Here is a 25,190-nt window from a genome sequence, read left to right as displayed (position 1 = left end):
GCCATTTCCCTTGCTTACCCTGCCCCTCACCTCGATCGCCTGTGCACTGGGTGCAGCACCAGGGCAGCACTTAACAGCCCCCTCCCCATCAGCAGTCACCTCCAAGGCCGGACAGTACTTGCCCCCAGATCCCCCCCACCTTCAGCACTCGCCTCTGAAGCTGGGTACCACTAGCCCCCAGACACCCCCCCCAACACCTCAGCAGTCACCACCAAGGCTGGCCAGTACTTGCCTCCAGACACCCCTCACCCCTCAGCATTCGCCTGCGGGGCCAGGCATCAGTTTCTCCCACCTCCTGGTACCCCTGAGGCCTATAAACAACAGGCGAGCCGTGGAGCACGCTGCTGCTCACTCACCTTAGTTCCCCCAAAGTGAAGGCCGCCAAGTGAATGTCGCCTGTGTGCTATTGTGAAACACGTCGACATGCTTTCCCGCCGATGTGGACGGATGATACAGCAGGTTTCCAACAGCCTGGCAGGATGGCCTTTTAATTATATGCTAATATATTACAATTAGCTCCTAGCCGACCGATGGCAGGAAACGTGGCCCGCCATCAGCAGGTTGAGTGGAAGATCACGACTAGCCTTCACGCCGTCGTGAAGTGGGTCCTGCCATATTTTCCACGCACACCACCTATCACGCCCTCTGCCAGCGAGCTCGAAAAATTCTGCCCATTGTTTTTACATGTTTAAAATATATTTTGATTGGCAATGCACATTGGGGAAGTGACTACGTTACTTTTATTTCTTGTGATTCCTTTTATCAAATTTTACCCTGTTCAAATTTTCCCAACAAATGGAGACCAGAATTCCATGACGAATGTAAAGTGCAGTAGGAGACAAGCAATGCAAGCAGCAACCATGGCTTTTTACAATACTTAAAGTCCGAAACAGAGCTGAAAATTGGCACTATATTTCAGAATATAGCTGTGGTAAAGTGAGGTACCCTGTCCCTTTAAGAGAATGCAAGAGTACTGATCATGTGACTGCACTGACGAATCACTGTACAGCATGGCAACTGGGTACTGTAAGTATTGTTCTGGAGGTTTCTGAGTGATCACGTATGATCTGGTGCTCTGCCCTACGTCTCAATAAACCATCACTGTTTATTCTTACATCAATCTTCCCCCGTTATTGATTGCAAGCAGCAACTAATGAGAACATAGGAAGGTGTGCTGTTAGAGTTCGGTTGGCCAATTAACTCATTTACCCAAGACATAAAAATAGTATATCTGCATTTTTTTAAAAAACAAATTGTTGTATGAAAAATGGAGTTTCACCTTTGTTAACTAAGAGAAAGGATAGCTTTAGATAGGATAAAAAAAAACTGAAGTTAAAACATCAATAACAATACTGGCAAGAACAAAACACAATTAGCCAAAATTTGTGAGTTTCTTCTAGTGGCATAGGGCTTTGCTGTGGGCAAATATGTTTGAGCATAGCAACCAACAATGCCAGATACAGGAACGCCATTCTGGAGGGAGTGTTAATATTAATTAAATCCCATGCCTCATCATAGTTTAGACAAGTTGACTCCCATCACTCACTTTGCATGTATGAAAAGGTTGAATTACTGGCCTGGTTTGCTGATAGTAGATCGTTAAAGCTAAGTTAAAGTTTTGAAAGTTTATCTGAAAAATACTTGTTTTGGATGATCCATTAATGCTTAAATATATTTAGCTCCCTGCATTGAAAATCCCTCCTTTTTTCTACTTGCATCTTTGCAGCTTTCACCTCTCTTCACTTCAGTGTGACCTTTGAGGAGGAACTGATATGTTGTGGGTGTGCATAAACAGAAAGGGTCACAATATAAGAAAAATAAGAAAGCAATTTTGCACCCTTGTGTAGCATGGCACATGATTAGCCTATTTTTACTTCAAAATTGCAACTGTAAAATCTTGATTTGCATATTTAAACAGCCCCTGGCCCCAAATAAGTAGCGTGCATGCTATGTGTCCATTTGTAGGTCAGTCTGAAAATTGCACTAAGCATGGCTGTGCATCTAAAGGATGGTCAAAGATCTCCTCCCCACCACCCCTCCTGCCTCAAGCTTCCTTGGCCAACCACTTGCTTTTCAAAATTGGGTGGCAGTTGAGCTAGGGGCTGCATAATGCCTTTCAAAATGGAAATCACACTTGAATATTATCTGTTTAGAATATTGCCAGTTCTAAATAAAGAATGACTATTTTTATATTTTAACTATGAAAACTAATACCTTAAAGTCAACATCAATGGCCTCAAAACGCTTGGTATCATCAGGCAGCTGGGTACGGATGTCTTCAGAACCTATAAAAATGCTCTCAAGGTGAACCCAAGTTCTTTGTACCTCAAACCAGATGGAAATGACAGAATCTGCAGTGGACAACTTTTGCTGCCAGCTGGAGACCTCTTTGAGGAAATATGCAATATATTTAGAAGATATCAAGTTCTGCAACTGAACTTGATTATCCTCCAATGTCTCTACTAGTTCATCACTTCCTTTCAGCAACATAATTCCTGTCCTACTGTGAATTTCATGTTCAAATTCCATGGTGCTCCAAGTGTTCTCCAGCTGACCCAACACCTGTAAAATACAGAATTAAACATTTGTTTTGTACAACTTAATCAACTGATCCTTTCCGTTTGTATTTTTGATGTTCGGTTTTACTTCAAATATATGCATGTAATAACTTCAGTTGATACAGGCCAAGCAGTAGCATGGTAATAAAAGTGGGTGAAGCTGTCCTGGTCTCCTTCCTTATTTTCTATTCGTGCCTATGGTGGTCTTGCACCAGGACCCTCTGCAGAGCAGAAAGGGTCACCAGGGTATGCTAATACAGAAAAAAATGCTGCCCAGCTTCTACTATTGAGTCCTACAAAATCAGTGTGGAACTTTGTTGGAACACTCCTTGAGGCTGCCCACAACATCGTGTAGATTTTCCACTGCCAGTAAAATGGTAATTTAAGTTTTGTTTACTGCTTCCTCCAGGTCCCCAACTGCTGGCCTTTGAACATTAGGGCACAGAAAATGGACACATCCAGATCAAGCAATTAAGAGACATCTATCCTTAAGCAATATTTAAGATATAAATCTGCATTCCCAACACAAAACTTCTCATGCCACATACAAATTTCAAGAATTCCCAGAGGTGACCAAATCCAGTTGGATTGTCTGTCTTATGAGAGTGCAAATTTCTAAAGTCTATCCTTTGCTGTGTTGCTAGTATGCCACTAAAAGTTGAAACTTCTAAGCATTCAGAAGTTTGCCTCATTATTTTTCAAATTTGCAAATGAATCCAGTACCTTCTCCATTCCAGACTCTTTCACAGATTTATCCACAATATTGCGAACTTCATCTTCAAAGTTATGTAATTGCAGACTCAGTAAATCTGCAAGAGTTGTTTCTTCTGACATCACAAAATTGACCTGTTAAAAACAATGAAAGAAAGTAAACAATCAATTCCTATTTTCTGCACACTTATTAAAATCACATTTATCTCCCTTTTAAAAATCAATTTCCTCTCCATTCCTCAAATCATTGACTCCATTGAAATACTCTTCCAGCTTCAGGTTGCCTCATCTACCTCACCCAAAGGGCCATTCTTCATATGTCATGCTATTGGCTCATGAGAGACTCCACAGCTGATCTTGTCCTTGCAACACACTTTTTCCAGCAGGCTTACTGACTGCAAAAAAGAAATGGGAGCCCAGGAGGATCTTTCCTCTCCTTAGTCAAGGGCACAGAGGATATATCACCACAGTTGCATATGGATAGATCAGCTGATATCACTGAACAGCATTGCTTGGGAATTGAATTTGGGATCTTCTTATATAGCTTAGCTTACTGTCCTCAAAATTCCCAGGTCTCAACAAGGCATAAGTCAAATTTATATGCAGGATATAGGCAGGATCAGAGGCTGGATGCTGGCATGGCTGGGACCCCTCCTCATTTAGATCTTCATCAAGGATGTTGGGAGGAATTCCTGGACTTCCACAGGACATTCCTCACTTTATGAAATTGAAAGGCCTCAGCTGATGCCAGTTGGAACCTGGAATGCATTTAAGGGCAGAATATTCCCTTTGGCGTGTGGGGGCAGGCCCTGCACGTCCACACGTAAAATGATGCGCTCTGACATCGGGCGAGTGTCCCGATGTCAGCGCACGCCATTGCGATATTCCGCTGGGCGGGCACGCGATGATGTCCGACGTGCACCCGCCATGAATTAACGGGCCACTTAAGGCCCTTGAGGCACCAATCGATGCCGATTTTTCGGCGTCCATGCAATCTTCCAATCGGTGCGCAGGCTCCACGGGCAGGCAGGTAGGACACATTTGTATTAACCTCATCCATGGGTGGGAGAAGAGGGCTCACTGGGGTCGCGAATGTGCACAGTCAAGTATTTACTTATGAAAGTTTTTGAAACTTGCCTGTGTGATCTGCAGTGCTTCAAAACGCATACCAGCTGTTTTTTTTTCTGGATTCTTAACCTTCAGGTCAGCACACTGCAGTGAGTAATCTTTTCTGGGCCTGCAGGTTTCTGGAAGCCTTCCCTTAGTCTGGGAATGGGAGCTGAACTGTCCAGTGGAGGCAGCTCCTCTGAGGAGGAAGGGAAGGCTAGAAGGAGGAGGAAGCCAAGAGTGCACATTCAGCCTCCATGGAGCCACCTTTGGGAGGACAGGCGCAGGCTCAAGGAGCGCAGGGCTAAGAGGTGGTCCAAGGTGGAAGAGGCTGCAGAAGATGTCTATCCTGCTGCCAGGGTATACAGGCGGCAAAGCAGCTACTTCAATATGTCTGAGGTGCAGTGCCGAAGGAGGCTCCATCTCTCAAGGGAGACAGTCAACTATTTCTGTCAGATGTTAGGGCCTGAGATCTCCGCTAACTGTGTGGGTGGACACCACATGCTAGTGGCTCTAGGTAACAACTGCCCTCAACTTCAATGTCTCTGGCTCCTTCCAAGGGTCGGTGGGTGATCTTTGCAGTGTCTGCCAAATGGCTGTCCACACTTATGTCAAGCAGGTTACAGATGCTCTGTTCAGGCATGCATTGACCTTCATACACTACCGTTGGGACCAGGCAAGTCAGACATAGCAAGCCAGAGGTTTCGCGGCCATTGCTGGCTTCCCCCACGTCCAAGGTGCAATAGACTGCACACATGTGGCCATCAAGGCGCCAGCAGGTGAGCCCGGTGCCTTTGTCAACAGGAAGGGCTTCCACTCCATGAACGTGCAGATAGTGTGTGATCATAGGATGCTGATTTTATAAATCTGTACAAGGTGCCCAGGCAGCTCCCACGATGCCTACATCCTCAGACACTCCCAGTTGACAGGGCTTGATGGATGGCTACTGGGTGACAAGAGGCTCATGACGCCTCTCTACCATCCAAAAACAGAAGCTGAGCAGCAGTACAATAGGTGCCACACCTCTACAAATGCTGAGGTGGAGACAACCATCGGTCTTCTCAAGATGCTCTTCCAATGCCTGGACTGCTTAGGAGGCACACTCCAGTACCCACCAGATCGTATCTTGGTGATACTGGTTGCATGCTGTGCTCTCCACAATCTTGCGTTGGAAAGGGGGGACGAATGAAGACATTGACGTTGTGGCTACGGCTGCAAACAATGAGTCCAGCAGTGAGTCCAAAGATAAGCATGCACAGGGAAATGCTGAGGGGGTAGACATTGACCCAGGCATACTCCAGAGAGGCAGTGACACCCGGGAGGCTTTAATCCAATGACCCTTCAGCTAGCACACCACAGATGCACCACCAGGACAAGCCTGAGCTGTAGGCTCGATACTCGACACCTAAGTGCAAAATCTGCTAGGTTAGGAACAATCACTAAGGGCCTTGTTTATAAAGCTGAATGTCCAACAAAGCATTCGTTACAATTTTGGAAACCATACACATGCTGAAGAAAAGAGGCACCCTCAGCCATGGTGACATATCTGAATTTATTATGTCAAGCAAACCAACTTATTCCAAAAAAATACAATAGTGTTACAAATCAAAACAAATCATAAGGACCTCATCTCGGGGCAACACAACAGCACCTGTGAAAAACCCATGGTGTGCCTAAGTTGCCTTATGTTTTCGTTTCCGGATGCTATGTCTTGGTGTTACCCCAATGCTCAGAGTGGCATCTGAGGCAGCCTGCTGACTTTGGCGGTTGTCCTCTGGCCTCTGGCCCCGCCTGGGAGGGAGCTACCAGTTCCACAGCTGGCATCTCCTCTGCCGTCGCAGTCTCACTGGATGCTTTGGTCACTAGGAGAGGGATGGAGGAGTTGCCGCCCTCACTTGGAGTGCCCTGAGGGGTGGATTGCAAAGACACTGGGCAACTGTTGCAGCAACGTGAGGTCGCTTCGGACATTCCTGCTCACCGTGGATGGATGGGCACCGAGCTGGCAAAGTTGATGCCCAAACCATCTCTCACATTGGCACTGACCAGCTGAGGTCAATGCTGATGTGAGGGCTTGTTGGTCAGAGCGCATCCCCAGGAAGCGCTGACAGGTCTCCTGGAGTAGCCTCTCCACGAGATTCACCACTCCCTCCATGGAGGACGCATGGCACTCGGACATGTAGCTCATTGCTTTGGCGATCGTCCGCATAGACTCCTCCATCACGGAGACCAAGCCAAGCATAGCCTCATGTATCTCCCCCAGATGCTCCCGCACATCCGGCCGCAGTTCCTGCACCTGGTGTGCTACGGACGACTCCAGAAGCACATCATCAGGCACCGACTAAGCATGTGCCTGGCCCCCTGCAGTCCTCCGACTGCTGGTGCCATAGGCACTCTCTGTCTCTGCCAGCTCCTCCAGTGATTGTGAAGTGCCCTCACCACTGTGCCCCGGGACACTAGCCGATGTTCAAATTCCCACCAAGGCGCTAGTATCTGCGCTGGTGCCTGCCTCGCAGAAATGGTGTGACGCTGGTGAGATTTCAGGACCCTCAGGTATTAGAGGGGACCTCTGCTGCTCCTCCTCCCGGCCCTGCTCCAATGATGCTGAAAGGAAGAACAAGGACAGTGGATCAGTTAACATGGAGACAATGACAAACTGCATCCCTGGCCCCCGAATCATTAAACGCTCATCCTTCCACAACCAATGGTCAAGCCATGTTGCAAAATTAAATCAATTAACATTCAGCAGTGCCATGGCTTTTGGGAGAACAATGCTGACCTCACTGTTGGGCATAAATACCTGGCCGTGGCACCCCAGCCTCACCGACACCAGTGGACCATGACACATGGCACCTCTCCAGATGCTTGAAGTGGCTAAGAATGGCGATCTGTGCCTGGCCGCCGCCAGTCCTTGCACGCTCTGCCACGTTATGAGCATTCTTCTCCTGAAAATGAGAGATGAGCATAGATTTGTGAAAATTGCGCATGGACTCTCTTCGTGCACGGCCCACCCCAACCAGGATGGGACATATCAGGGCTCCAGAGCCTCTTCACCCTACTGATACCGAATACTCACAAAGATGCTAGGCCTGCTCCACACACCCCCACCACCCGCCCTTGGACACATGCCTACATCACATTAGGCACTACACGGTATATCCTTCCATAGCAAGGAAGCACAAGAACGTGGAGCGCGGAACACAGCAGATGATTTATTGCCATGCCACTTTGAAGCTCCCCTCCCAGCATGTCATCACCCTGACTTAGACATGTCCTGGAGTTCAAACACAGCGCCTAGGTGCAGCTCCTCTACATTGCCCCCAAACTAGTCATGTGGGACTCAGTGTAACACATGCTGCGGGAAAAAAACACATCACTTCATCACCCTCTCCGGCTGCCCTCAGAATGGGCAGTATCTGCTTGCCCACTCAGCAAAGGGCAAATGCCGTCAATGATTCAATGCAGTCACTACACTCAGACTTGGGGGGAGGGAGGGTAGCCCGGGGGTGGGGGGGGATGGGGGAGCCGACCTGCTGGGTTACATGACCAATGCCAACATGGTACTCATGCTGCCAGAGCGCAACAAGTTGTGGAAGCGCTTGCGATACTGGATCCAGGTGCGCCACACCACATCGCGGGAGCTCACCACCTCCACCACCTCCTCCAGGGCACGTTTCGTCATGTGGGGAGGGCCTCCTCTTCACATCCTGGGAAACCAGAACCTCCTGCCGTGCTGCCACCTCCTCGAAGAGGGCAGCAAGTCGGTCATCCGAGAAACGAGGGCACACTGGCCCCCCGCCCTACCCTCGCCTGCTCTGCTGGCCTGCCCTGCGGACTGCTCTGTTCACCAGAAGCCCTCTGGTGAGCCCTACCACTTGCCATTGTGAGCAGCCTTGCAAAGGCTGCCAGTGCTTCAGATAAACATGCCACCGGGTCACCATTGGACTCGGCGGACAATTCACTACCACCGCCGCCCACCCACTCTCGCTATCCTCAGGAGTCACGCATTACGCTGGGCGGGCCTTAATTGGCCCGCCCGCATAAAATGGCGGCGCGGACCTGATCACAGGCGGCAATCAGGTCCACGTCCACTCTCGCTCCGCCCTCCGCCAAACAGAAAATTCAGCCCTAAGATATTTTAAAGGACCCAACTGAGAATCACTCCCCAAATGGGAGTGATTACCTTCTTTAATTATATTCATTTAATTATATTACATCGATGATTACTTCGGTGCTGCTTCATGCTCTCGTCGGGACTTGGAAAAATTTATTAATTTTGCTTCCAATCTCCACCCCTCCATCATTTTCACATGGTCCATCTCTGACACTTCCCTTCCCTTCCTTGACCTCTCTGTCTCAATCTCTGGTGATAGACTGTCCACCAATATCCATTACAAACCCACCAACTCCCACAGCTACCTCGACTACAGCTCCTCACACCGCGCTTCCTGTAAGGGACTCCATCCCATTCTCTCAGTTCCTTCGCCTCCGATGCATCTGTTCCGATGATGCTACCTTCAAAAACAGTTCCTCTGACATGTCCTCCTTCTTCCTTAACCGAGGTTTTCCACCCACGGTCGTTGACAGGGCCCTCAACCGTGTCCGGCCCATCTCCCGCACATCCGCCCTCACGCCTTCTCCTCCCTCCCAGAAACATGATAGGGTCCCCCTTGTCCTCACTTATCACCCCACCAGCCTCCGCATTCAAAGGATCATCCTCCGCCATTTCCGCTAACTCCAGCATGATGCCACCACCAAACACATCTTCCCTTCACCCCCCCTATCGGCATTCCGTAGGGATCGCTCCCTCCGGGACACCCTGGTCCACTCCTCCATCACCCCCTACTCCTCAACCCCCTCCTATGGCACCACCCCATGCCCACGCAAAAGATGCAACACCTGCCCCTTCACATCCTCTCTCCTCACCGTCCAAGGGCCCAAACACTCCTTTCAAGTGAAGCAGCATTTCACTTGCATTTCCCCCAACTTAGTCTACTGCATTTGTTGCTCCTAATGTGGTCTCCTCTACATTGGAGAGACCAAACGTAAACTGGGTGACCATTTTGCAGAACACCTGCAGTCTGTCCGCAAGAATGACCCTAACCTCCCTGTCGTTTGCCATTTTAACACTCCACCCTGCTCTCTTGCCCACATGTCTGTCCTTGGCTTGCTGCATTGTTCCATTGAAGCCCAATGCAAACTGGAGGAACAACACCTCATCTTCCGACCAGGCACTTTACAGCCTTCCGGACTGAATATTGAATTCAACAACTTTAGGTCTTGAGCTCCCTCCTCCATCCCCACCCCCTTTCTGTTTCCCCCTTCCTTTTGTTTTTTTCCAATAAATTATATAGATTTTTCTTTTCCCACCTATTTCCATTATTTTTAAAATATTTTTAAATCTTTTATGCTCTCCCCACCCCCACTAGAGCTATACCTTGAGTGCCCTACCATCCATTCTTAATTAGCACATTTGTTTAGATAATATCACCAACTTTAACACCTATGTGTTCTTTTGTTCTGTTGTTGGTGACACCTTTTGATAATTTGCTTCTATCACTGCTTGTTTGTCCCTACAACCACACCAACCCCCTCCACTTCTCTCTCTCTCTCTCCGCGCCCCCCCCCCACACACCTTAAACCAGCTTATATTTCAACTCTTTCTTGGACTCGAACCCAAGTTCTGTCGAAGGGTCATGAGGACTCGAAACATCAACTCTTTTCTTCTCCGCCGATGCTGCCAGACCTGCTGAGTTTTTCCAGGTAATTCTGTTTTTGTTTTTAATTATATTCAGCCTGGTTCAGTATTCAAATCAAGCAAATTATAGAAATAACTGTCCTCCTACATAAGGTGAAATTATGCCCAATGCCACCAAGTCTGGAGAACAGAAAAATAAGGGCAGTGGGGTACAAAACTGCCAGAGTAAATCCCCAATCAACTTTCCATACCCAACTGCCCAAAATCAACTCAAGTGTGACTGCAAATTCTGGACCACACTATTGCATAGTATAATAATTTTTTGTATTAATATTTAAATTATCAAAATATGCCTTATGGTTTGATACCTTAGTTGCCTGCATGAGTTGTTGCCAATGACGCTCCCTTATAGCTGGATTCTGCAGCTCACTTACAGCTTTCAGTGAAGTCATTGTGTTCTTTATTAAATTGTCTAAACCCGAATAAGCATCCCATGCCCTTATCTCCTTATCCATACTTCTCAGGTCTTTAACAAATTTCTTACAATCTGAATCCATATTCTCCACACTAATGTTTTTCCACTTCGTGGTCTTCCAATCTTCAATGGTTAAGCTAACCTGCAAATTGGAGATAATTTGTGAAAATAGGAATAAATTTACTGCTCTTTTCAGAGAGAAAAAAAGTTGCATTATCGAGTATATCATTAAGTTGGAAGTAATGGATCAAAACTTGTAAATTACTCATCACCTGGGTTTCTGCTCGTAGAATCACAGAATTATGTAGCATAGAAGAAGGCCATTCAGCCCACCAAGCCTGTGCCAGCTCGGTGGCAGGGTTATCCAATTAATCCCAAACCCCTGCTCTTTCCCATATTCCTGTAAATTTATACTTTGCAAGTATTCATTCAATCCTCTTTTGAATGTTACTGTAAATCTGCTTCCACTACCCTTTCAGGCAGTGCATTCCAGATCATAATAACTCGCTGTGGAAAAAAAAAAATTCTTATTTCACATCTAGTCCTTTCGCCAAACACCTTAAGCCTGTGACTGCTGGCTATCAATCTTCCTGTCACTGGAAACAGTACCTCTTTGTTTGCTCTAACAAAACCATTCATGACCTTGGTTGGAATCTTGTGCTCTCACTGGTGGCGAGCTTGGAGATGGGAAGGGCCTTTATATATGTGGGATGGCGTTTTACCAGGAGCCCACTGCTTTCCTGCCTCTGCCAGATTTTAATTTCTGGGCAGGAAGGTCCATAGTTGATCTTCCTGCCACGTCACCAATTGAGGCCGTTAAGTGGCCACTTAATTATATTATTTGTGTATTAACTCATCTGCAGTTGGGCCTGTCGCCATGCAGCATGGACGACAGTAAAACTATGCAGCCAGCTTATCACCTCCAGGGTGGGGGCGGTGGTTGGGGTCCCTCGAACACACGCACTCAGTGCGGGATTGAAGGAGTGGACATGGGGAAGGGGACCCAGTGAGAGCCACACCCTGCCCTTGCTGCCAACCTCCCTGCACCCATCTCCCTGTGTCCTGCACCCCCAAGAACCCCCACCCCTCCATGCAACATTACTTACCTGTGGACTGGGTCTGCAATCCTGGGACCCCAGTGCCTGTTGCTCCAATAGCAGGCTCCCCGGTTGCGCTGCTGAGCACAACAGCTGCTAGCCTCTGATTGGCCGGTTAGTGAGACTTCTACCCCCAAAGTTTTAATTCCAGTGGAATGCCCTGCTGTCAGCTTCGCCTGATTGGTGTGTGGTTTGGTGGGCCATCCTTAAAAGGGTCTCAGGCAAAACTTCTGGTGCCTCAGCAAGATTCCACCTCTTATCAGCTCTTTCTAATCTCCTCTCAACCTTCTCTCATCTAAAGAGAACACTCCTGTTTCTGTAGTCTCTTCAAATAACTGAAGTCCCTCATTGCTGATATCATCCTAGGAAAACTCTTCTGCACCTTTTACAAGACTTTGACATCCTTTCTAAAATGTGATTCCCAAACTGAACACAATCCTCTAGCTGAGCCCTAACTGTGTTTTACAAAGATTCAGCAAAACTTATTTGCTTCCGTACTCTATTATTAAAGACAGGAATCGTAAGTACTTAAATTCAACAGGCTTTTCAATAAGTCCTGCCACCTTCAAAAATTTGTGTACATACACCTGCCAACTTCTTGCAATTCCCTTTGAAATTGTATCACGTAGCTTGTATTGCCTCTCTTCTTAGTAGGAACATAGGACTTAGCAGCAGGAGTAGCTCTTTGAGCCTGCTCCACCATTCAATAAGATCATGGCTGATATGGTTCTGGTCTCAACTCCACTTTCCATCTGCACCCCCATAACCCTTAACTCCATCAAAAATCTGTCTAACTTTACCTTGAACAAGTTCAATAAACCAACCTCCACTGCTTTATGGGGCAGAGAATTCCACATACAAACGGCCTTTGAGAGAAAAGATTCTCCTCGTCTCTGCCTTAAGCGGTAACCTCTTAAGCTTAAATTATGTCCCCAGGTTCTAGTCTCTCCCACAAATGGAAACACCCTCCTGATATCTACCCTATCAAATCACCTCAGGTCTTATATGTTTCAATAATATCACCTCTCATTCTTCTAAACCTCAATTGGAATAGGCCCAACCCGTTCAACCTTTCTTCATAAGATAAGCTCCTCATCCCAGGAATGAATCCCTATCAAATTGTGTCAATTCTCTGCAATAAACTTCATCAGTCATGTGCCTGGCCATTTTCACCAGTCTATGTCCTTCTGAAGCCTTTTACTATACTCCTCAATGTGTACTACATTTCCAAGTTTCATATAATAAGCAGAAATTGAAAAAACATCTTGTCTATCCAGTCTAGGTGTTTAATATATATCAAAAAGAGCAGTCCTGTGGAACACCACACCCTCCTCCAGGCTGAAAAACAAGTGTTCCTTACTACTCTTTCTTTCTGTCCCTTAACTTATTTTGCATACATGCTACCACTCTCCTTTTAATCTCATGGGTTTTAAACTTGCTAGCAAGTCCCTTACATTGTTTCTCATATTCAATGAATGACATTATGATCTACCTACACTTAATAAGGGTCATCACTCACCCAAATAAAATGCTCTCTGACAAACTACTGTTTTAAAATTTAATCCTTAAGAAATCATATTTGATTTTTGCTGGTTAAATGGCACTCTGTGATTGGAACTGAGTCCTTTATAATGGGCTGGATTTTGTAGTCAGCAGTAAGGAAACGGCACTAGCCTTCATTACATTTGCACTTGACCACAGTCTTTGTGGTTTCTCGCTAGAACTAACTGTAAATTAGAGAGCCAAAAAACATCTGAGTATCTGGGACCTGTGTGAACAACGCAAGGAAATGTGTATCACTTTAACTGATCAGACTGAAGAATTGTTAATGAGCAGCGCAGAGTCCAAACCAGGAAGTATAAGTTGGAATATTTAATTTAATGATAAATCAGGTACAGGAAACAAAATAAAAAGAGGGAAAGAATTTTGAATTAAGACAGAAAGAGATAAAAGAGACTGAAAAGAAAAGTTTTTTAAATTCTCCAACAAGAATTAAAATCTGAAGGAATGATACTTCACGCTTATAAAAGTTTATTTTCAATTAAATTACCACAATGTTAAAATATAAACTTACAATGGAATGAATAAACCCTAAGCTTTCTGGTGAGTGTATAAATGAGGAAAGTACAGAAACTTCATGCCATTCAATGTATTTGAAAAATGTGTTTCTCAGCGAAATAGTTATCAAGTATCTTCTGGGGCAAAAGGGCATCTCAGACAGCAACTTCCTGGTTTCTGAGTTAAATTGTGCATGTTCAATCAGAAGAGGCTGCTGTCTGATTTACACATAAATAATGGTGAGTGCTGTTTGCCTCATTGTTATTTCTGCCACAAAATTTGGCACATTAAAACACCAGGAAGAGGTCTTTGCCAGATAAAATACAGGTATGACAGGCAGAAAAGGATCAGCTCATTCAATGAGTGTGTCCCATTTAGTCATGTTCTAACTGTTCAAGTTGACCGTCAATGATTATTGCTTATTAGTAATCATGTTATTGAGGCAGAAAATAGAAATAAATATGAAATTGCTGAAACATTCCAGTTTAATTGGTGGTGTATCTGATAATTAACCGACAGTTCATAAGACACCTGCAATCACAATATGAAAAAATACAAATTATGAAACATTTAAAAAGGTTTTTAAAAAGTTATAAAGGCTGAAGATCTCACACAAAATGCAGAGAACTATAGCCCTTACTCGATCAGACAGAGCTACCATGCAGCAGTTTATAAGTGGAGTGTGATCTTCACTCAAAGTATGATGACAACTCTATCCACATTAAGTACTCTACTGTTCTTCCTCATTCCATCAATCTCCCCGTTCAAGAAGTAGTTATATTACTGTAGTTTAAAATAGAGGAGATACTTAACTGAGGACCTAAAACTTCAAATCAATAGACAGTTCCAAGTTTCAGTTCCCCATATTCTTGAATTAGATAGTCTACACAGCTTTCTTTTCCATCTGCTAAAACAATTTTAAGCACTCAGAAATACAAGACAAAAGCTTTACAACTTTTGACTTTCATCTTAACAGGGAAAATTATTAAACATCATAACTCAAAACTAGGCATCAATGAAGTGCCGTGGGCCATCAACAAAAGCAAAATTGCATTTAACCACAATCTGTAACCTCATGGCCCAGCATATTCTCCCACTCTACCATTACCATCAAGTTGGGGGATCAACTTGTTCAATAAAGAGTGCAGGAGGGCATGCCAGGAACTGCACTAGGGATACCTAAAAATGAGGTGTCACCCTGGTGAAGCTACAACACAGGGCTACCTGCAGCCCAAACAGCAGAAGCAGCACGCAATCAACAGAGCTAAGCGATTCCACAACCAACGGATCAGATCTAAGCTCTGCAGTCCTGCCACATCCAGTCATGAATGGTGGTGGGCGATTAAACAAATAACCAGACAAGGAGGCTCCATAAATATTCCCATTGTCAATGATGGAGGAACCCACGACATCACTGCAAAGACAAGGCTGCAGCATTTGCAACCATCTTCTGCCAGAAGTGCCAAGTGGATGATCCATCACAACCTCCTCCTGAGGTCTCCAGCATCACAGATGCCAATCTTCAGCCAATTCCATTCACTCCACGTAATATCAAGAAATGGCTGAAGGTACTGGATGCTGCAGAAGCTACAGTCCCTGACAACATTCCGGCAAAAATACTGAAAACTTACGCTCCAGAATTAGCTGCACTCCAAATCAAACTATTTCAGTATAGCTACAACACTGACATCTACCCAGCAATGTGCAAAATTGCCCAGATATGTCCGGTCTACAAAAAGCAAAACAAATCCAACCAGGCCAATTACTGGCACATCAGTCTACTCTCAATCATCAGCAAAATGATGGAAGGGGCTGTCAACATAGCTATCAAGCACCACTTACTCAGCAATAACTTAATCACACTCAGTTTGGGTTCTGACAGGGCCATTCAGTGCCTGACCTTATTACAACCTTCATCCAAGTATGGCATCCACGAGCGCTAGCAAAGCTGAAATCAACGGGAATTAGAGGGAAAATTCTCCAATGGTTGGAGTCATATCTAGGACAAAGGAAGATGCCTGTGGTTGTTGGAAGCCAATCATCTCAATCATCTTTGCAGGAGTTTCTCAGGGTAGTGTCCTAGACCCAATAATCTTCAGCTGCTTCATCAATGATTTTCCCATAGTAGGGATGTTCGCTGATAATTGCACAATGTTCAGTACCATTCATGACTCCTCAGATACTGAAGCAATGTGTGCAGCAAGAACTGGACAAGACCTGGGTTGATAAGTGGCAAGTAACATTTGTACCAACAGGTGCCAGGCAATGACCATCTTCAACAAGAGAAAATCCAACTATCTTCCCTTGACAGTCAATGGCATTACAATCACTGAATGCCCCACCATCAACATCCCGGGGGTTACTATTGACCAGAAACTGAACTGGACCAGCCACATAAGTACTGTGGCTACAAGAGCAGGTCAGAGGCTGGGAATTCTGCGGCGAGCAACTCACCTCTTGACTCCTAAAAGTCAGATTGATTGGAAACCCATCCAACACTTTAAACGTTTACTCCTTCCACCAATGAGGTTTAGTGACAGCAGTCTATACCATCTACAAGATGCACTGCAACAATTCACCAAGGCTCCTTTGACAGCACATTCCAAATCTGCCGCTTCTACCATCTAGAATGACAGATGTGTGAGAACAACATCACCTGCAAGTTCCCCTCCAAGCCACACACCATCCTGACTTGTAACTATATCAACGTCCCCTCAGCCGCTGTGTCAAAATCGTCAAACTCCCTCCCTAACGACACTGTGGGTGTGCCTACACCACATGGACTGCAATGACTCAAGAAGGTGGCTCACTACCACTTTCTCAAGGGCAATTAGGGATGGGCAACAAATGCTGACTTAGCCAGTGATGCTCACATTCTGTGAAAGTATATAATAGCAGAAATCAGTATCAAGGCCCCAACTGGCTGGTCAAAAGGCAAAGCTTAACAGAGGCACACTGGTATTATGATGGGAGAGATGTTACAGATGTTCCTGTCCCAGATCATTTACATAGCTTGGGTATACACCTAATAAAGGTCCAATTCCTGCTAGGGACTCGCAATGCAATTGGTGAGCAAAGAGGCAGACCTTAGGTCCAGAGCCTGAGAATTGTGGAGGAGGGAGGTGTCTGGACTTGTCTCCTTGGATTGCCCAAGAGACCTCCCACAGACCCTCTGAAGAGAAAGACTTGTATTTATCTAACTACCTGCATGACCTCAGGATGTCCCAAAGCACTTTAAAGTCAATGAAGAGATGTTAAAGTTTAGCCATAGTTGTAATATTGGAAACACATTGTGCACAACCAGGGCACACAAACATGGGTTGGATGATTGAAAAGTGAAATATGCTCAATGCGACTCCAACTTGCAGAAGGCACTTCCACTCCCTTTTCTACAGCTGCAGATACCATAATAGACAAATGTCCCACTACAGAGTGGCAGGTTGCTTAATTAACAAAAGGGCTTCCACAATGCAACTGGGAGAATGACTTGAAATTCACAGTTGCTGTATGAGTTTCCATAGCAACAGGGAACTTGCAATAAAAAGGAGACAGGAGTTGTCGTTTCCCCAAGTTAAGTGCCCGTTTCAGCAGTCCTCTAAGTGCTCCCTACAGGCCTCATAAGGAAGCCTTCAGTTTCCCACAGCCCTGATAGCAAGCATTGTCCATTCCAGTCCCAAGTGCTAACCTATTCGCTAACCCCAATCGCAGGCCTCCCCGTGCCACAGCCCCATTGCCAACCTTGCTTCCCGCCCCAACTCTGATTACCAAACTCCCCCCAGCATCTTGATTGTGAGTCTCTGTCCCCTCCCTAATGTACATACGAACATATGAACAAGGAGCAGGAAAACGCCATTTGGGCCCTCGAGCCTGCACCGCCATTTAATAAGATCTTGGCTGTTCTGATAGTAACCTCAAATCTGCATTCTGCCTACTTCGGATAACTTATCACCCCTTGCTTACCCAGAATCTATCCACCTCCTCCTTAAAAATATTCAAAGGTTCTGCTTCCACTGCCTTTTCAGGGAGAGAGTTCCAAAGACCCATGACCCTCTGAGAAAAGAAATTTCACCTCATCTCCATCTTAAATGGATGACCTCTTATTTTTAAACAGTAACCCCTTGTTCTAGATTCTCCCATAAGAGGAAACATCCTCTCCACATACACCCTGCTAAGATCCTTCAGGATCTCATTTGTTTCAATAAGATTTCCCAGCAGCAGTCTCCTCTTGCTGATACTTATCTCCCATCTGCCAGACAGACTGCCCGTGGACTGCCTGATGAGCAGGAAAGAGACCAATTGAATGTTAATGGGGGCGTGTTGGCAAGATCATTATAAACCTAGCAACCCCAGCCTAGCTAGGCTCTTCAGTTATTTTCAGTGCAACTCACGCCCTTTCCCCCACCTTATAAAGATCAGAGCTAATGGGCCTCTGCCATTACTTTGCTATTCTTGACAACTGAACATTCTCTGAGTGCAATGAAGAAGTAAGTCTCCCTTTATGTCTATGCAATAGATGATCATGCTTAATCTGGCATATAAACAGATTTTTCCTTAGTTTGTGTTTTTCATTCGACTACTGCTAGCCAATCATTTGAAAGTATTGCTGTGAAAATCTGGAGTACACTGACAGTGATAGATTAGGGATTTGTCTTCGTTCAGATCACAAAAAGCTCTACACTACATATTTTTTATTTGGAAATAATAGAGTAGAAATTTTTATAGGTGTGATTTGGTGCAGCACTAGCAGCATGCACCTAATCATATGAGCGAAACAAGAACAGAAATGGGGCCTGAAGTCAGGTTGGGCAGCGGCAGTAGTCTCAGGTACAACTCAGGTCGGAGAGAGGACGGTGGCATTAGGGTCTGTATACAAAGTCAGGTTGGGTGGCACCAGCAGTCTCAGGCCTGGGTCCTGCTCCTACAGTCTTGCAATTACCCCACCCTCCCATCAGCACACCATCGCTCCCCCACCCCCAACCCACACTGCTCCTACAGTGTCACCTTCACCCCCCCAATGGTGCCACTGGCAACCCCCTCCTCTCCCATGGTGTCGTCCTGCACCCCTGCCCACTTCTATGGTGTCACAAGCACACCCTCCCATTCCTATGCTATCAGCCCACCCCCAACCCCCACTCCCATGTTGTCGCCTGCAACCACCATGGCCAAGTGCCCCTTATTTTTTTCCCCCAGCGTTGGTCATCCTGATGCCAAGCAACAGGAGGATATGCCACTAAACTGTTCAGCAGCATTGGTCATAGGTGACAGAGGTTACCAGTGTCAGGAGAATTGCTTCCGGAATCTGGCTCAAATGTAGGAAGAATTTTAATGACCCGACTAAGATTGCTGAGCTAAGCACCCAACTCTGACCTCGCATTACTCCCTGCATAATACCTTAAGTCTCAGTACTCTCCAATTACTTTCTTTCTCCAATTACCACCACTTTCCATTCATTCAGTACACTCCATCCCACCATCATCTGCCACCATCATGCACAACCTACAACCATCTCACAAAGTGACCATTAACACTCTCCTTTCTTGTGAGCAAAGCTGGTGAAAATTCATAGATAGTAGGAGAGGACAGGAGAAGGGAAGGCATTTATTCAGGTCCTCACTCCAATTAAGGAGGTGGTAATGCAGATCATGGGTATGGGTCAAGTCAAGGTTGTTCAAAAGGCCAAGATGCAGGATATTTTCTGCAGGGTCCTTGGCTATTTTTTGTCCCTTCTCAAACACTACAGGGCAAAGTGCAGCTGCTACCAACAGTCACTCATCTATTTCTGCTTCTCCTTCACACTAAACATTAATCCTTGCCTGTCTCTTCTTTTTTAGGTCAACAAAATGTGTTCAGAGAATGGGGTGCTGACAGAAAGCATGGGCAAAGGTGGCACTGTATCTTGACCTTACCTTGGCAAGCACCAGCACAGAGACTGGCACTGCGCATATATTTGATGTTTTCCCTGATCACCGCTCATCCAAAAAATATTCAGTTAAAATACTTCCCCAACGGACCTACTTTTAAAATCTGCATCTACCTCTACTTCATTCTAAGTAGAGAAGAAACTACAATTAATAATGATCAGTCAATCCTATTAAATCATGATTAAAATTGTAAACATGAAGATAAATGATAAGCAAAACTTACAAGAATAACCATATCCCACAGTTCTTTCAACAATACTATTTCTTTACGGCAGGCTTTTAACTGTTTGCAATCAGGAACAGAAACTTCAAACAGAGCAGCTGATTGTGATAGTGCTTGCAATTCAACTTCCATGGCAACAATTTTCTTTTGAGCCTATAAAAGAATTAGGAAAGATATTTTAATATTTGGAAATTCTACAAGAGTTTGTATTTCTACTTTGAACACAATCTCAAAGTACTTAACAGTAAACAAGGAGTAGACAGCAATTGGAAGAGTAAGAGAAAAAAGAATAGTTCAGTAGCAAAATCACCGGAAGAAAACTGCCTCAGAGTGGTGCTTGAAAATATAGTTGCATTGATTGGACACACACTGGTTGAAGGGGTGATTATGAATGATTGAACAGAGAACAAGACGGACATCACTGTGAGAAAGGTGCATGAGCAGGGGGTATATAGCTAGAAGAAGATTGGAAAGATTGCAGAGAAATTTGGAATTGTGGACAATGATCTTAAGTCTATTCACTTGGTCAGTTCAGTTGTTTATCCATAAATATAACTCCTGTGGAAGATTAGTTTAATTAATTAGACTAGATATAAATGACAATGCAGCCTTTAAAAAGGCAGTTCAGTCTGCATGCATCAGCAGCAGATTAGAGAACAACAGAATAAGAAAATAACAATACTTGGATCACACATTTGATTCTCAGACTGTGCTTTTCATCATTTTTCCTATTATAATTATCAAGAATTATGTTTACAAAGAAGCAACAGCGCAAAGCAACCAACCAAACCAGAAGAACATGGCACAAAGCAAAAGGACACCCAGAACTTTGCAGACACAGATCTTGGAGAACAGAGGGCAAAAAGCACAGACTCCTGGGTGTGCCTGCTAACAAGCCAGTTAGAGTATCACTGAAAGGAAATGGCACTTAGTTCCAACTCCCTCCGTCTCCAGGACCCCAAAGTGGTGCTGTAAGAAGTTCATACACCACAGATGGGAATGCAAAGTTACACAGAAGACAATCTTTCTTTACTTCCTTCCTCCCTCTGCTCACCAGCACTCAACACACTCTCAAAGCAACACTTTACAATACACTCCAGTTAATCAGGGCTCTAAATCAGCTTTTGCACTATGGCGACCCAACTCCTCTAGCGGCAGTAATGTCCACAGCCCAAAAATGTCTTGCTCCATCTTAAGATGGTTATTATCACCATATCTCCTACTTCAGCTGTCCCAAACAAACAAGCACACATCCGTCAAATGCCATCCTTCCCCTTATTTACTGTCTTCTTTCAGGTGAAAATCCTCGACAGAGGCAGGATACCAGGGGGATGTGGAGAGGTTCACATCTTTAAAGCCTTAATTTTCTATGAGATCAGGCAGTGAAGTTCTTAGGGGGGGCATTCTGTACATACTGTGCGAGAAAATAAAATCAGAAAAATATTTCCAGTGTCTGGTTAGTAACTTGCCCCTTGCTCCTCTGCCACAACACTTTCACCATCACCTCATGCAACATTTACTTCCTCACTCCCAAACACTGTGTGTTTACACCTGTGAGCGATTAAATAATGGTAGTGCGGACATGGAATGGGGTGATTCACAGGGCACAAAGGAGCTGCAGGAATGTTAAGTGGGTGAGGATGTACAACTTTCCTTGCAGAATTTGAGGAGAATGTCTGGCTATGGCATTGCATGACCCAAAATCCATCAATATTCACCTGAAAAGGATTTTTTTTATTTGTTCATGGGATGTGGGCATCGCTGGCTAGGCCAGCATTTAATGCCCATCCTTAATTGCCCTTCAGAAGATGGTGGTGAGCTGCCTTCTTGAACCGCAGCAGTCCAGGTGGTATAGGTACATCCACAATGCCGTCAGGGAGGGAGTTCCATGGTTTGGCCCCATTAACAGTGAAGGAACGGCAATATGTTTCCAAGTCAGGATGGTGTGTAGCTTGGAGGGGAACATCCAGGCGGTTTTGTTCCCATGTGTCTTCTGTGCATGTCCTTCTAGATGGTAGAGGGTTTTCAAGGTGCTGTCTGAGGAATCTTAGTGAGTTCCTGCAGTGATGGTACACACTGCTGAAACTGTGCATTGGTGGTGGAGGAAGTGATTGTTTATGGATGAGGTGCCAATCAAGTAGGCCGTTTTGGCCTGGATGGTGTCAAGCTTCTTGAGTGTTGTTGGAGCTGGACTTGTCCAGGCAAGTGGAGAGTATTCCATTACACTTGAAGTTTCTCTGCATTAAATTTAATTTGCCATATGTCTGCCCATTTTACCAGTGTAAGTATGGGATCCTTAAGCCTGTTATTATCTTCTTTGCTATTCACTACATTTCTAAATAATGTATTGTGGTGTCTGCAGACTTCGAAATTGTGCCCTCTACAGCCAAGTCCAGGTCATTAATATATACCAAAAGGATCAGTGGCTCAATGACTAAACCCAGAGAAACACTACTGTATATTCCCCTTCAGTCTGAAAAACCATTCACTCCTTTGTGCTTTCTGTCTTTAAGCCCATTTCATGTCTGTGCTGCTGCTGCCACTTCAATCCCATGTTTTTAATTATGCTAAAACATTTCTGTGATACTTCATCAAAAGCTTTTTGAAAGTCCATATACACATTAACTTTCATCAGTCCTCTCCATTATTTCATCAAAGATCTCAACTGCTCTTTCAGGTTCCTAACTGTCTAGCCTTGGTCTTGTCAACCTGCTCAATCATTCCGTCACTTTCACCTTTAATGTCCTTAAATCCAGTAAAATGGTTATTCTTTCCCACACTAGTCATTCCCTTGGTATGGTTCTCATCTTTCCTCCCTCAAGTCTAAGGGGCAAAAACTTGAAAGCATCTGGTGCACAACTAATATAGCCGTCTCATTTCAAACTCGGCTGGATCATATAAAGCACACAAAAGACAGGTCTCCCTTGCCAAAACTGCTCACTCTTCCAGCACCATCCTAGAATGCAAAGATAATGCCAGCTTGTTGTACAGAAAAGAAGCCATCTTCTTCAAACCCCTTTCCTCTGCGTCCTCCATCTTCCTTTTGCAGGGTTGATTGTAGCTCAGTTGACAGTGCTCTCACCTCTGAGTCAGAAGCTTGTGGGTCCCACTGCAGGACTTGAGCACTACAATCTAACCTGACACTCCTGTGCAACACTGAGGGAGTGCTGCACAGAAGGAAATGCTATGCTTTGATTGAGACATCAAACCTAGGCCCCATTTGCTCTTAGGCAGTCATAAAAGTCCTCATGGCACGATTTCAAAGAACAGCAGGTGAATTTTTCCTGATATCCAAGCCAATATTTATCCCTCAATTAACATAACCAAAAACAGATTACCTGAGCATTATCACATTGATGTTTGTGGGAGTTTGTTGTGCGCAAATTGACTCCTAATTCTGGTTAGAAGAATTATTCCAACATTGGATGTTTATGCGTGTGTGATTCAATTAAGCTGAGACAAGGGTTTGATAAGAGTCAGTTTGTCTGAGGGTTTGGAAACATAAAAAGGATAAAGCTATTAAGTTGAGGTACAAGTAATTGGTTAGATCTAACATTTGCATTTTTAGATAAGTTGTGATTTTGTTCGAATATCAAAGGGGAGTCAGAGGTAACAAGGAGAATATTTGCATCTTGCAGGAGTTCATCAGTAAACAAACAGCAGGGATATGATATTTTACTGACCCCAAAGCAAAGACAAGATGGAAACATGAAAGATCTTATATTTGGAAGGGTTTGAGTTCAAAGAGGTGTGAGAACAATGGAAATAAGATGAAAGGGAAAATGGTATATTAGAGTAACTGTGGATAGCTGTTGAGCTGGAGAGCTGTTGAGCTGGAGACATGTTGAGCCAGAGATGGCTAGAGATAGCTGGGGCTGTTTGAGCTGTTAAGATAGCTGCAACCCTGGGCTGGAAGAGGATGTAGTTTGACTCATTCATCCAGTCAAGCCAGAGAAGTCTTGGGCTGCAGCAAGCAATTTTATTCTGAAATGGATTCCATTGCAGAGTGGAAGAGGGTAAATGTCATGTGGTACACCTTTATTGAAGCTACAGCAGTTTGCCTTGTGTAATATTACTGGATTTCACATTTAAGCATTTATAAAGGAGTGTTGCCTGGAAGGTGTTCACTTGTGGCTTTGACCAAGTAGAGAGTTTTGGGGGAATGTTTTGTGAGACTAACCTGAATTGTGTAAATGTAATCCTGTGTGGTTAAGTTTTCTTTTAATTTTGCTAATAACATTTTTGCTTTTAATGTTTAAAATCTCAGAAGTGTTAGTGAACCTCTTCCTGCTGACCTCTTACTCTTGGTTTCAGAATACAAATAAAAGGTTATGGCCCGTGAGCCAAGTTGCAGCTAGGATTTGGTTTGTGCGGCAATTAACACCAGCTGTGATCATAACACAACGCACATGTACTTTTAAAATTCTGGGCCTGAAATTATTCACAGGATCCACTGATAGCCCATTGTAATTTTGATGAAATCCCAACTGAAATTGCAGAGAGCCAGACATGTCAGGTGACTGCCATTTCCAAATTTATTTGTAAGTGGCAAGATCTCTGCTTGAGTAAGTGGTGGGCTTGAGGTGGGGACTCCTTAAGCCAGGAGCTCCCACTCCTGATCATGGAAGGGGACATAGCATAGTAATTGTAGTCCTTATGTCCAGTAACATGAATCACCGTTCCTGTTGAAGAGCTTCTCATGCCAGGAATGAAAATTAGGAATTCATGTACAAAGGTCAGTGCACCCTAATTTCTCTCAATTTAAAATTGTTAGCGAATTATGAAACCAGCACTGATTTTCACAGCTAAACTAACTTACTTGCTCAAATCATACAAAACTCTGCACCACAAACATGGTACACATTAAAAAAAAAAGCACAACTCTAAGCAGAAAGTAATGGAGGCTAAATCGGATGCAAGGGATTACAATTCACAATTATCCCATATTCTGGTTGACTTTTAAATGCCCTCTGAAATTACCTAGCAAGCCACTCAGTTGTACCAAACTGCTACAAAGTCTACAAAAAGGATCGAAACTGAATGGATCACCCGGCATAGAGCTAGACATTGGAAACAACAATGGCAAAGCCAACCCTATTGACCCTGCAAAGTCTTCCTTAATAACATCTGGCGGCTTGTGCCAAAATTTGGAGCACTGTCCCACAGAATAGTCAAACAGTAGCCTGACACAGTCATACCTTACAGGCAATGTCCCAGACATCACCATCACCATTCCTAGGTTAAGTCCTGTCTCATCAAAAGGACAGACCCATCAGAGGTGGGAGATGCCCTGGGAGTTCTCAACATCAACTCCGGACCTACGAAGCCTCATAGAATCAGGTGAA

General features: G+C 44.7%; 1 protein-coding gene across 1 annotated transcript in view; it reads right to left on the bottom strand.

Annotated features, from left to right (window-relative positions):
* LOC121293673 (dynein heavy chain 17, axonemal-like) overlaps positions 1–25,190 on the bottom strand; it is a 729,083-nt gene that overhangs the window by 437,572 nt on the left and 266,321 nt on the right. Inside the window, exons 24-27 of the mRNA XM_041216840.1 lie at positions 19,846–19,998; positions 10,440–10,688; positions 3,282–3,404; positions 2,215–2,562 (exon numbers count right to left, since the gene is read on the bottom strand). Of these exons, the coding sequence (XP_041072774.1) occupies positions 2,215–2,562; positions 3,282–3,404; positions 10,440–10,688; positions 19,846–19,998 (873 nt within the window). The remainder of the gene's footprint in view (positions 1–2,214; positions 2,563–3,281; positions 3,405–10,439; positions 10,689–19,845; positions 19,999–25,190) is intronic.

This window comes from Carcharodon carcharias, chromosome 22, assembly GCF_017639515.1.
Source record: "Carcharodon carcharias isolate sCarCar2 chromosome 22, sCarCar2.pri, whole genome shotgun sequence".
NCBI lineage: Eukaryota > Metazoa > Chordata > Chondrichthyes > Lamniformes > Lamnidae > Carcharodon > Carcharodon carcharias.
This window is presented reverse-complemented; position numbering and strand designations above follow the sequence as displayed.